General features: G+C 36.5%; 1 protein-coding gene across 12 annotated transcripts in view; it reads right to left on the bottom strand.

Annotated features, from left to right (window-relative positions):
- Positions 1-14,735, bottom strand: part of PHLDB2 (pleckstrin homology like domain family B member 2) — a 98,259-nt gene that overhangs the window by 20,813 nt on the left and 62,711 nt on the right. For 7 of the 12 annotated variants that reach the window (XM_081300842.1, XM_081300841.1, XM_081300840.1 and 4 more), the window contains 6 exons: positions 13,768-13,878; positions 9,681-9,770; positions 6,318-6,461; positions 5,495-5,680; positions 2,661-2,801; positions 1,395-1,494 (listed from right to left, as the gene is read on the bottom strand). In XM_081300842.1, the coding sequence (XP_081156968.1) occupies positions 1,395-1,494; positions 2,661-2,801; positions 5,495-5,680; positions 6,318-6,461; positions 9,681-9,770; positions 13,768-13,878 (772 nt within the window). The remainder of the gene's footprint in view (positions 1-1,394; positions 1,495-2,660; positions 2,802-5,494; positions 5,681-6,317; positions 6,462-9,680; positions 9,771-13,767; positions 13,879-14,735) is intronic. The other 5 variants (XM_081300835.1, XM_081300836.1, XM_081300837.1 and 2 more) reach the window with 2 other exon arrangements.

The following is a 14,735-nucleotide window of genomic DNA, read 5'->3' as shown; positions in this document are numbered from 1 at the left end:
AAGACTCATTTATGTTTATTATTTATGAATGTTAAGAGATATTTTAGCTTATGAAGAATTATATAAAAAATAGAGAAGGTCAATCAAGTGTATTTTATTTAAATATCACCAGTGTAAACATCTCTGATACATATCAACCTTTCCTGAATCTATGGCCTCTTAAATCACTTCTAGTGTGAAGCACTAGTAATAAATAATTTGAAAGCCTTGTTCAAATATATATGTCATATAAACACATACATACATAATCACATGTATTTATAAACTTATTTACATATATTATTATGTGATATATATATATATATATATATATATATATATATATTATATATACTTTTTCTCTGCTGGTGGGAAATCAGTGATTATCCCTCAGCACCATAAGCAGAGTGGCCAAGCGGTCAAAATTGAATTTCAGGGGCTGGGGTTGTGACTCACTGGTAGAGTGCTTGCCTAGCATGTATGAGGCACTCAGCACCATAAATAAATACATAAATAAATAAATAGGTCCATTGAAAACTAAAAAAAAAAAAAAAAAGAATTAAATTTCAGCCTGTTCAGAGGGAGTGGTTTCAATCCTATCAATGCCTGAATGTGTGTGGAGCCAACGCTTGCCATCCTGTCAGCTTTCCCACGTACATCCTGGTCATACTGTCAGGATGTACTGCATTGACTGCATATTGCTGAAGTCATCTGTTTTGTGCCTTTTCCCTCACTAGACTATGCATTTTAAGGCAAGGATGGTCATTTATTTGCATTCTTGGTACCTAGAATTCTTCTGCTCAAATGTTAAGACCATTATAAATCTATCTCAAGGAGAAGCTCACTTCTGGAACTATGTTAGAGTAATTTCTTCCAGCCTCATGAAGACTATTTTAGACTCTCATAAACACACAATAATATTACAAAGAAAATATGGGAAGAATCAAAGTCCATCTAAAACAGAGTGACTACATGGTATAAGAGCTTGAGCCTACATTAAAGGCCCAGTGATTTTCTGCTGTGGGCCACCAGTGCTCTATGTTATGTGTCAACTCAGTGACTTCAGCTCAAGGCTCATTCAACATAGTGGCTCAGCCACAAACCAGGAGAGTGGTCTTGGTTAAGCACCCTGATCATCTCCCTGGATCTCAGCGGTTTCTCTTTTCTTTCTACCCATCAAATGAGAAGGTTAGTAATTCTCTAGGGGTCTTCCTGGTTGGAGAGTTCTATTGAATTTATAAAGTACAATGAATATGTTTAAAATGGATCAGCTTTATGCATAAATAGGAAAAATCATCTTGATGCAATAAGAATATACATATATCCCTCCTCCAAAGTGAAACATTGAAGAGTAATGTAATTCCTCCCTGAGGAATTCTAATTGTAACGTGGTATTTGATTTAAAAGACACTTACCTCTGAGCATCCTCCGAGATTCTGAGTCTTTGGTCATGGTTGCCAGAGAGTGAGGGAGCACACTGCCACAGCTGTTGCTCTGTCCCAGAGGCAGGTGAGCCTGTGGGAACCAGGAGGGTACACTTTAACCAAAATGCACACCAAATGGTTCTTCAGGAAAAAGCCACATCCCTGTTTCCATAGCTCCTGTCTAAATGTGGAGGGCAGAGAGGGTAGGCTCTTGTGTCCTGTTTATTGATGCCAACTGGTACAGGTCAGCTGCTGTCCCTCCCTAGAAGCTCCATGGCAGTCTCAACATCACAGCACTTCCTCTGATGGCAGCAATTCCACGAGTGAAGACAGTGGGAAGAAGACACTGTCTGCAAGTTCTTCATGCATAAGGAGCAGAGGGCAGATGCAGGGGCAGGGATGCATGCACATCATGCACAAGGACAGCGAAGATTTACATTTGTTCTAAATGTACCAATTTCCATCTGCCTCTACTATATGTAGGTTGAAAACTAGAGAAAACTACTGATACTTCACTGGTTTTAGCATTCTCTTTAAAGAGCAAATTCCTTTATGTAAATAACATACATCTGAGATACCAATTTATAAAATGAATCAAAACACAGATAGTCTGCTTAAGGGCAGGAGAAGGGTCCGAAGTCTTTTCCACTAAGGATTCCCTTCTCATTTGTCACTTCTTCTGTTTCTTCAATGACCCCTTGGACACATCAGCAGTATGAGAGGGAGGGTGCAGGTGTCAGAACAAACAGGATCACATTCTGGCTCCACTAGGTAAGCACTTAGCTTCATTACACTTCAAGTTATCCATATATACAACTGGGATAATAATTAATAAGAACCCCTATTTTATAGTATATTGCTGGGTTTTAAAATGAGACAGTTGACAAAAATAAGTTAATCCCAGGGTCAGGAACTTAGGAATAACCCAATAAATATTTAATGCTATTATTCCTGAAACCCAGAGCCTCTCATTACTAAATCTGGGATGCAGATTTGAGTGTCCATCACGGGAGTAGAAGTCAGCCACACCACCTGTACTGTGGTGACAGAGAAGATCCTGGACCATGTTCTTTTATCCCAGAAAGTACAATTTCAAATATCTTCTGAACAGAATAGAAAAGCTGATTTAGTGGTGATGTCTGCCGAACGAGCACATTTAATGGTTTATTATTTAGCACTGTTCTTAAAGGCCTTTGCACATCAGTGAATATAAGAAGACTCACGGATTGTGAAGCCCGTGGCTCTTCCGTGTCCTACCTTTGGGGTGGAGCTTCTCCCCATTGTAGCACTGCTGAAATGTGGGGAGATGGAAGGTGTGGTTTTCTTTCGAGGCAAAGTGTCACTCAGATAGAGGCCTTCTTTATGCTGTTTTTTCCTTTCTTCCAGACTTCTAAAGTGCTTTAAATGCAAATGTAAAGCAAAATAGCAAAACTTGACTGACTGAAACAGATCACTAAAAAAATGAAGAATTATGCATTTAAAAAGAAGTTTTGGAATTTAACACAGTTTTTTTTAATTATTGAACTTATTCTTGTGTTCATTACCAGATTTGGGATAGCGTATGATAAGATAATAAACACTGGAAGAATTTGTAGCTGAACCTAAATACATTTTACAAATCCACCTTTTACTTCTATAGTGCTTGCTACTTTGAGGCCTCAGGACAAGTTATTATCATGGCCACCACTTGGATGGCATGGACAGCCAGTGGCCAGAGCAAGTAAGCGGTTTCTTCCCTGGTCTGTTCAGATGCGTCTATGTGATGGACAGATTCTAAAGTGAGGGGGACAAGAGAGGGGAAGAGGAGGAGGATGAAGAGAAAGAATGAACAATTGGAAGGTGTCTGAAAGTGGTAATAAATTCAGTCATATAAACACACTCCAAATCCATATAAAGATCCATGTAAGGTTTCTTCTACGTTATTCTTATATTTTAAAAGATCTTGGCCAAAGAGATCTTACAGTAATCCCGCATAATTAAAAATCCTATAGTAACTCCTTCCTTTCCCCCATACCCTTCTTTCTTTTCCCCTAGATTTCTAAGGCAAGACTGTGTCAATTTGAAATTTATCCAAATTTTTCTTGGCCTCTTCCCCCAGATGTCTTCAATAGTAACGTGATTTCTTAATTAAAGTTTCTTTAGGTTTGATCATTTTAATGCTGTGTTCAAGCTTTTGAAATATATAAAAATGAATGAATGCCAATTATGACAAATTTTAACTTTACAATTATCTATTTATAGTTGCTAAAATCTACTAAGAGTGTATTATGATCCAGGTTAATTGCTCTACATGCCTTATCTCATTCAACTCATAACATTCCTGTGAGGCAGATTCTGCATACTTGTTTTACAAATGAAGAATTTGGGAGGCAGAGAGGTTCAGTAAACTTGCCCAAGGTCACATAGCTGAAAAGTGGCAGAGCTAGAATTCATGGCGAGGTAGTTCACATTTTAATAATAAAACTTCATGGTTTGGTTAATGCATGCTCTATATTTTTGTTAGATGACATCAGAACACTTCAATCTTTTTTTCTGTTATGACCAAATGTCACAAATGCCAAAATTCAAAACTTCTCAATATCTCATAATGGTAGCTTAATAAAATAATAAATAGGTAGCAAAAGCCCTTGAAAACATAATCTAACTGATATTTGGCAGAAAACAACAGGTTTGAAAACTGTGATTGTTTTGCTACCAGAATGAAATTATTAATGCAATAAACATAACATCAAAATTGGAGGCATTTAGTTCTTCATTCTTCCTTCTACATATCACCTGTTTTGATCCACTCTTTTCATCAACTCTTTTTAAATTATTTTTATTGGTGCATTATAATTATATATAATAATGGGATTCATTATGCTGTATTCGTACATGCACATAACATAATTTGATCAATCTCTTTCCTGGTACCTTCCCTTTCCTTCTCTCCTCCCTCTCCCAGGTCTGCTTGCTCTGCTCTACTGACTTCCCTTCTATTATTGGTGAAATGATTTCTCTCATATTAGAGAAAGAGGGGGCTGTGAGGGAGGGAGGGAGAGAAGGAAGGAGGGAGGGGGGGAGAGAGAGAGGGAAGAGAAAAGAGAATTTATTTTAAAAAGGAGGGGGGACCTCATTAAAATACAAGGGAGAGGAAGAGAGTAGAGGAAGGGGGTCTAGAGGGAGGGAGAAGGGAGAGCATGGGGAAGTCTTGGGGAACAAATCTACCAAATTATGCTGTGCCCACATATCAACACACTACAATGAATCCCATGTCTACATATAATTATAATGCATCAGTTCTTTTTTATATCGATTTAGGAGACAGTACCCTGAAGGAAGTGAGGCAATACAGGATACAATCTTTAACAAATGCTGATAGTAAAGGAATGTAAGGAAATGTAAGGACTTGGCATAACAAACCAGGGCTCCTATACTTTGAGGAACTAATGATTAAATAGTTGAGATGGAGTCTTGAAATAGATTTTTAAAAAATAACTAAGAATTAATTTACATGTACACATAATAAAATGAATGCAATATAATAATAAATTTTTTATTTAAAAATATGCTCAATAAAAACTGGGTTTTCTAGGGACCAAATGCTCTACTGTGATGTGACCTTGGACAAGATGCTTAGCTATTTAAGCCTCAATTCCCTAAATTCAAGACAGATACAAATATTATTTCAATGCATTGTTAGAAGGCTCAAGAGATATTTATAAAGTGCTTAGTAAATTTTGGTATATAGCAAGGGAAGGAATTCTATATGGTTTCAATAATACATACTAAAAACATTTGGTGTTGGCAACACAACTATTATATGATGGATTTTATGGAAATACCTATTAGCATCTTGAGAAAGACCTAGAAAAGTCGTAATATTTTGTAATGGGAAGTGAAACATAAAGATGTAAAATTTGCCAGTTGTGGATGAATAAGATCTCAAAGCTTTATAATAATCCTAACACCCTTAGAACATACAAAAAAAAATCTAAGATAAAAGCAGAGAAGTATGAATCCTCTTTTGGAAAAGTTGAAGAAAGATTCCACATAAGTAACTTTGTCATCAAGGTAAAATTCCCACACCCTAAATACTAGGCCCTAATTACCTGTGGTTCCTGCTGCTGTTGCCTTCTGTGTTTCTTAGCTGGTAGAGGAGGAGGTGTGTCATTTAAAGGGAAAGGATCAACAGGTGGAGCCATGACTTCGGGCCAAGGGGTTGATGAAGGTTGAATGACAGGATGAGGAGAAAGAGTGGAAGGAAACATAAATCCAGAACAGACAGGTGGTCTTTGCTTTATAGGAGAAAGAAAATGTATACATGTGTCCACATGAAATGAAAGGAAAAAGACAAAGAAATGAAATTGACAATCTGTTCTATTTTGTTATAAGTTAATCAAGAAGTCACAAATGATGGACAGTCTCTTTCAATTCAGAGTCTTGTTAAAAATCCCACACTACAAACAAGCATCTTGAATTCTTAGAGGGCATTGTAGTTTACTATCATGGAACATTCCCAAGAATGCTTTAAAAAGGTATAACATTAAAAAATATTCAGATTGCAAAACAAAATAAAAAACAGAGTCAAACTGAAAAGGTGATTCAAAACAACAATTGTAGAACGACTTCTTAGTTTCTAATAATACTAGACTGGGTTAGAGTGCTAAGGCATTGAGCTCATTTGTTTGACATTATTTCTTCTAGCCCCCCCCCCCCCCCCGTACCTCATATTTCATGGTTTCTAGCATTTTCTGTGGTGGAGGAAAACTCCCAAATCAGTTCATTTTATAAACTTAACATCGCTCTGGCCCTCGGATCAAATAGACATGTATCTGTCACACACACTTTCATTTTGCTTATTCTCAGTTAACCGTGGGTTAATTTTTGACATGAGGAAAAGCAGTGAATGAATGAAATGTCATGCCAACACACCTCCGTACTCTGTGGCTGGCTCACCGGCACAGCTGAGGCGGGCTCAGTGACAACAGCATCAGCATCAGCAGGGAACTGAGTGGAAGGGGACAGATTCGTGGAATTGCCACATGGCTCATTAATTTCACTTACACTGAGATAGCCCTAAAAGGAGGAATTCAGAAGTTAGACACACAGAAAGCAAAAGCTGAGGCATGCGAGAGTATTAATGTTCCCAGTACAATGGAGTTAGCTGAGAGCGGCACAGCCAGCTATCTGGGTACGATCAAATGTTTCATCAAGGAAATAATCAGCAATTAAAATGGATTTATGGTGTTTTAATCTTGACAAATGGCATTGCAAACATTAAACAGAAATTTTCTGGTGAAATCAGAATGACTATATTATCAATAACCCAACACCTTCAAATTCAAACTATCCAGAGGCATCAGGATTCATTCTGTGGATGGAATGAGGTTGTCACTACACATACATTGAAAGAATCACACATCAAAAAATTCTGAGGTACAAAATTGATAATGCAATCACTCACTGCCTGATTCAAGGGCCTTTTCCACAAATCTTCACTCTTAGTATTGAACCTGCTTAGTTCCTGATGAGCCTGCTGTTTCCTGATGAATTAGAGGGTCAATAAAAGTGGGCTGAGGGATACTGGGTTTACACTAAGAAAAGACTTATAAAACAGTAATTCATTTGTAATGGAATTTAACTTTTGAGCATCTCAATCACATGAGAATAAAAAGGACACTATCTTCTCATTCAAGTGAATACAGATACACATGGTCACACAAACACACACATACAACTCTAAGGTAGAGTTGCAACTGGAGGGTGTTTCAATTCAAGGTAGTTTCTCCAGCTCTCAGTTCTATCCCTAGGACAGAGAATTTCCAGTTACTTTCAAACTCAATAATTCAGTTTTGATTCAACTGAAAGAAGATATATGAATCAAACTTTCTGAAAATCAGAAATCCTGAATTTTTATTTGTGGAAAAGGCACCTGTAAATTATCATGTAAAGGAATTACACAGAGCACTTATGATTTTTGCCATACCGATAAAACAATCTGAAAAAAATAATAAAGCATAAAATAACACTCCTTTAAAAGCAAGTTAAATTTAACACTCAGTGTCTTCTATTAGCCCATCAATCCTTTCAAAAAGTGACTCTAGAAAAGATATGGCATTGTGATGTGATGCTGTTGAAACGAAAAGTCCAGGAAGGATATCAAAGTTTTTACTGAGAACTTATAGTTACAACAAAGTAGAAAAAAACTAGAATTGACTTTTTATAATTTGGATCTATTAAAGTCTTCCGCTTCAGAAAGAGCCAGGTGTAAGATTAAACAGAAGAAAGGAAGTAGTCAACAAAGTTGTCAAATTCCATTTTGCCTGTGATAATGAATCAAAAAGAAAATTAACAACATGGAGCTATTCTTCTGCTCAGTTGATAGAGTGTTTCAAAGCCAAGATACAATTCAATTCAATACAATTCATTGCTTCAAAAATGTATGCTGCTTGTCAAAAGCTCTTTTAAGGAGTTAGGTTATAAACATCACTTCTCAAAAGTAGGAAAAAGGAGAGTGGGGGAGAGGGAGGGAGGGAGGGAGGGAGAGAGAATATGAGTATGAAAGAGAATGCAAAAAGACAGTAAAAAAATCAAAACAGAAGTCAAGTTTGCTTAGTAGATAAAAGAGGAAACAGCTGCTCAATAAGCACTAGTGGCAGAGATGCCCCAAATAACCAAAAACCAAATGTATGTTTGAAACCATGGTCTTCAGGAAAAAAAAAAAAAAAGGCCAATTCATTAGTAGAAAAGGAAAAATTTTATTCTTCTATTGATAGATGAAGTATTGAACCTGCTTAATTCATTCGATGCCACAGACCTTCAAACTCACAATGCCCAGGTCAAACTCCAAATCTTCCCTCCTAAACCTACTCTTTCTCCAGAATTTCCTCTTTCAGGAAAAGGTACTCACCATCGACCTCACTATTCAAGGTGCAATTGGCATCATCTCTCCTGACACTTCCCTTTATTTACTTCATCCATACACATAATCTATCAGCAAGAATTTTCAGCTCTACCTCTAAATATATACTAATCCAACTCATTTTCTCCACCTCTCTGCTGTTGCTCTAGTTCAAGCCTCACCATCTCCTGGCTACACAACTGCAATCATCTTCACGCTAGCGTCCCTGCCTCTCCTCAACTCCTCATGATCCAGTATTCTTTAGTAGTCCAGAGTGATCTTTAACATAATGTCACCTCCCTTCTTAAAGCCACTTGAGAAGTTCCCATCACACCTAAGATAAGCTGTATTTCACCAACATGACTCATCAGGCCTGTTCCTAACCACCTCCTTGACATTATCTTATGCCACTACACTCCATTTACAAACCACCCTTTGTTCATAGAACCTGCCAGTTCCATGTTCTGAATAATGGAGAGAAACTGTAAAAATAATAATCTGATGAAATGGTCATAGAAATATTTTTTTAAAAAATGCTTCTGAAGTACACACTGAGTCACACTTTTATTGTGATGAGCAATTTACTTCATTCACCTACAAAAAAAAAATCTTTTGTCTAGAAACTCCTAACTCTGCTGTCTTTTGATAAGTAACTTATAAACAAAAGCAAATTTTTTGGTTATGCAAAATTTTATGTAGAAGCTAACCTTTTCCTGAGCTTGTAAATGCAAATAAAAGAAAATGATTTCTTTCTTAGTCAGCATTATAATTTTCCAAATCAGAGCTAAAATATTCTACCCACGAGACAGTGTAGCTTTACAAGAGGACATTTGGAAAAGAGAAGTGTTGGGGACTAGGGAACAATAGATTAAGGATAAATACAGCCTACTGTAAACAAAGGTTCCCAATTCAGGGGAGGAAGCAGCAGAAAACATGTGGTGGGGGAAAGAGCTGAAGAAAAGAAAGAAAGCAAACAATCTTCTTAAATGTTTGGGGACATTTTCTTGTATAAAATTGCAGAGAAAGAGAAGAGAGGGGAAGGAGATTGAAAGGAGGAAAGAGAAGAAGGGAAGACTCATCTTGGTCTAGATCCTAAATATTTCAAACCTCCAAGTTACTCCACAATGTCAATTCCAAGCAAACTACACACACACACACACACACACACACACACACACACGCTCACACTCGTGCACAGTGAATTGGACATAAAGATTATCCCTGGAATTCTCAAAGCACAAATGATGAGAGGCAGGAAAACCATCCAAGCACTGGGTGCTCGTTTACATCTCTTAGGTTAGTAATATTTTTGCTCCTCAGCTTGTCACACAACACTGAGGCACAGCTCCTCTTTTCTAAGATGCTATGAGTGGACAGGTAGAATCACGGCTTACCTCTTTGAGAGTACTGGGGTTAACAGGAAACCCTTTTCCCCCAGAAAGGCTGGAGTATTTCTTTTCCAAATTACAAAGATTTTCCTTTTCCTGAAGGAACACAAAATTTGTTAAGCACGGAGTTGACCTTGGGTACCACAGAAGCACAGAGATTGCGCAAGAGGTGAACATCAGAATCCTGCACTCTCCTCCCATTTCCACCTCCCCTCCTCACACTCAGTCAGAACTTCCTGTTAGTATATATCTCACCTTCTGCTAGCTACATGATGCTTGAGTTGTTTTCAATTATATTTAGTTCTATAACCTTCCATTCAGGATTAATTTTACAAAGTGTAAGCATATTTAAGAAAAAATAAGTTGGGTGTTCTAGTTGGACCAAAAATGGAGGGAGGAACCAGAGGGCCTCTCAGTCCTTGTCTTTTGTATATTTTCTAAGATTATTTTTTTATCCTCCTAAGTAAAAGGTAATCGTGTACCTTCTGGTGATGTAGCATCACAATCCACAGGTAGGTTTTATTTTGGAAACCTTATGGTGTTAGCTTTTGAAGTTGGGTCTATGATCCACTTAAATTAATCCAGTATTAAACAAACTTTAGGAAAACTATTTATGGGTCACATTAGTTCTGGTGGTAGTGATTTCCATACAGTGAAATACACAACTGTTAAGAAAATAATTTGATTGATGGGAGGGAAAAGGAAGGGACGTGGGGGATAGAAAAGATGTAGAATGAGACAGACATTATTACTGTATGTATCTATGTGACTACATGACCAATATGATTCTGCAACATGTACACTCAGAAAAATGAGATGTTATATCCACCTATGTATGATATATCAAAGTGCATAAATGCATTCTACTGTCATATATAACTAACTAAAACAAATTAAAAAATTAAAAAATAATTTGATGGCTTCTAACGAATGGATCATCATAACTAAGATAAAGAGCATTTATATTACCCAGATGTTTTCTTATGCCCCCTTCCAGTCAACCCTACCCATGAGCAAGCACTCTTCCAATTCCCATAGCTTTACACTAATTCTGCCTGTTCTCCAACGTGACATAAATGAGCCATACAATATGCATGCTTCTGTACTGCCCTCTTTTTCTCTGTGATGTTGTAGCAATGGTAGTTTACTCCTGTGTATTGGTGAGGAGTTCTTTATCTGTGCCCCTCTCCATAGCTACTTACTTTGTGTTTCTAGTTTCAGTTTAATATAAAAAAAAGTTACTTCAAAAAGTCTTGATACATTTTCTTGATAAATATATGTTTTTATTTTTAGTGTGTAAATAGCTAGGAGTAGAGTGGCTGGGTCAAAGGGTGGGTGTATAGTAAAAGTTATAAAAGGAGTTCTCTGAAAAGGCTGTATATTTCACACTCATATCAACAATGCCTCAAAGTTCCAGTTGCTTCATATCCATGCCAACATGTGAAAGCTTCACTTTTTCACCTAAGTCATTTTAGGTGGTACAAGGTGGAACCACATTACTGTTTAAATTTATATTTTCTTGATAACTAATGATGAATACTTTTCAATGGGACTTAATGGCCCTAAGTATATATTATTTTGTGAAGTGTCTATTTAAGACTTTTGCCTGATTTTTTAAAAAAGCATTGATATTTATTCTTTATTGAGTAGTAGGAGTTTTAGCATATTCTAGATTCAAGTCCTTTGTCATTTCCTGTAAGAAATCTTTGCTTTCACCAGATCATGAAGATATATTTGTATTCTCATGCTATCTTCTGGAATCCTTATCATGTTAATTTTTTGTTCTCAAGTCTGTCATCTCTCTTGAATTAATTTATATATGTGATATGAGGATCTGATGTTTATTTTTTTCCATGGTTACCCAGGTAATCCAGCATAATTTGTTGCAAAGACTTCCTTTTCCTATTGAATTATCTTGGAAACTTTGTGAAAAATCAATAGACTGTATAATATGGTTCTATTTCTGTACTCTAGGGTCAGTTCCATTGATCTAAATGAATATCTGGATGTCTGCACTATATACTATTTTAAATACTGTAGCTTTATAGTAAACCTTGAAATCAGGTAGTAAAAATCCTCCAACTTTGTTCCTCTTGTTCTAAACTGCTTTGGCTATTCTAGGCTCTTTGCATTTTCATATATAGCCAATTTTCACATTTGTGGATGTTACATTCTTTACTGTTGCCACAAACACTAAATTGTTTAAGTACTGAACCACTGTTCCTTCAGGAAATTCAGGGTTAAGTTCCTATGAGCCTCTGGTCACATTTTCATAAGCTGATCAATAATAACTTTGTTTTATATGTGTCTCTCTTTGAACACACTTTCTGTAGTATATGCCCTTGATGAATTAACATTTAACAAAATTCAACAGCATTATTATGTAACTCATGCAAGCAAAACATCTAACACATGTATTTTCTCCACAAGACACAGTAGCCTTCTTGCCCCTAGGAATACTAGAAGCACTTAGCACCATGCTTGGAAGCCATTTGAAACAGCAAAATCACCAACTAAAAGGAAAAAAAAAAAAAAAAGGGAAATCACAGCCCTAAAGTGGTCTACCAGAAGGACACTTGTTTACAGTACGAGAGATGAAGGGGGAGATTGGATGCTGCGTCCTTCACCCCTGGCTGGGAATATGCATGTTGGGTGATTCAAAACTTCCACTGGTCTGTGTATGTCTATGAATAACTGTAAAAGGGCTACAAGTATAGATTTTGGGATTACAAATACATTTTAACAAAAGGTAAAATCACAAATGTGGAATCCATGAAATAATGGATTTGTATATGTGATGAGGATAAAGATTAAGCCCAGCTTGTCATTGCTACAAAAATACCTGTTGGGATTTGATTTGGATTAAAATGTCTATAGGCTATTTTAGGAAACCAAAAATATTAATACTTATGGTCTTTGTATTTTACAATCTAATTTTCTTTTCTGTATTTCTAATTAGAAACTGTCATATCTGTGATTGTGCTTACCCCTTTTTAAAGACCTACCACTTAGAAATTTTTTTCTTTGCTCTTTTTTTTCCTAAAACATCAACAGCTACTTAAATACATATGATGCTAATTTGTTATACCTTTGAATATTTTCACAAAGAGTAAAGTGGTCATAGGGAAGCTGATGGCAACAGAGTTTACCCCCACAGATCAGGGAAGGGGATTGGGATGGAAAAGTCTCCATTTATAGATTTCTAGCTGCTGAAAAGGCAGGAGGACAGTGTCAGGAACCCGTAAGGGCTGCATAGACACCCCAGGCAGATTTATACCAGAATCATGGACCTTAGGGACTTTCTGAACCTAGACAGGAATGCTCATTTCTTGTAGGTAGGAATGTGCATGTCACAGTACAGCCTCTTTCCCTAATCCTCATTCTGGATTTAGTCTTCTTCCTGTATCCCATTCTAGGTCCATCTGATATTTCCATGAGCCAAAACATTATTTTCCTAGGTAGTGGCCTGCATGCTTGGCTCAACCATGAGACTGGACCCATCAACTTTTATGTTTGATGAAATTACACCAGGAACCATGTCAGAAAGTCAAGACACAGGTTGCTGAGTTTAGTTGAAGGACTCCCTTTGTCACTTTAGGTGCTGGGACAAACAAGGACATGGTTCCTTTCTTGAGGATGATTTTGCTACTCCTCTAACCAAATCACCTGGGGTGTCTAATAACCCAACTAAGCCAATCTAACTCCAATGTGACATTTTCCAGGAAGACACATGCACAAATAATTGGAGTTCAAAACATTAGTGTAGCTGAGCCACAATATTTGACAGCAGTGAAAAGAATATTTTCCCTTAAATCTACCCTAAACTTGTGTTAGAATATATTTTAACTATTTGATTGAAAATGTGATTTTTTTTTAAGAAAAGAAAATAAGGAAAAGTAAAGATTTTCTGCTGAATTTTAACCATGCAAGGGATCAGCTTACTAGTGTGGAAAATTAAATAAAAATGTACACAAAAATCTTCCTTGATTCTGAAGGCTTTCACTTTTAAAAGGCATTTACTTGGAAAGAGGCAACCTTCCCTGAGTTGGAAGCTCTGTTATATTATAACCAGTGCTGAACAGGAAATACTTACTCTTTGTAGCATCATTATTAAATTATTCTTTTCTTTTACAAAATGGTCTTGTTCTCTCTGAGCCTGCTGAACAATGTGATTGGCTTGTTTTTTCAGTGCAGAAATTTTTTCCTGTAGGAAAGAAGATCATCATAGAAAGGTGCCCAATAGACATTCCAAGGTTTGCCAGTCTGTAGTGGGAAAGGGGGAGAAGGCCTTTACCATTGAAATAATGGTGACTGCATTTGAGTAGGTGATAGGCAGTTGGTATTACCTAGAGACAAGAAGGCATTTACTTTGACCTGCCAAGTTCAATGTCTTTCTTACGGTTAACACAGTTCAAGTGATTTAAATTCTATTTGAAGAGTCCAGAAATGAACAGGAAATCTTGATTTAGACTATCAATTAATTTTAAACGTCATTTGGGAAGATGACTGATTGGGAAAAGATAACAATGGCATTTCTTATTTAAACTGAGTTGGAGAAGTCACTTTTTCATCCTTCCCTCAATTTTATCCTTCAGTGTTATCAGGTTAGAGTTCTGGGGCATAGTTCTGAATTTTGGAATAGAAACTAAATTCTGGACTGGACAGCTAAGTGTTGGGTGGAGTTAGTAGTAATCTGCATGGTATTTGACTGAATGGTTTCTAATAATAAATAAGCTATCTGCCAGTTTGGGGAACTATTCAGCAATGGAAACAAAAAATTCCAAATTAAACTTTGTCCATGGAATTATTCTGAATTTAGTTACTGTGCTTTAAATAGGAAGTAATTTAAAACAAATATCTGAATTCCTGATTTTCTAGACTTGGTTTTTACATAAAGATAAAATTGGCTATTATTCATAAATACATCCACAACATTATGTAACGATGACTGTAACATGTTCAGAGCCCCATAATATGCTAAATATGATGGGATTAAGCACACAAAGATATTCAGATACAAAGACACACACATACCATAGCTATAGGAATGCTATTTACTGT

The sequence above is a fragment of the Spermophilus citellus genome, assembly GCF_964194105.1.
Source record: "Spermophilus citellus genome assembly, chromosome: 7".
NCBI classification, from domain to species: Eukaryota; Metazoa; Chordata; class Mammalia; order Rodentia; family Sciuridae; genus Spermophilus; species Spermophilus citellus.
This window is presented reverse-complemented; position numbering and strand designations above follow the sequence as displayed.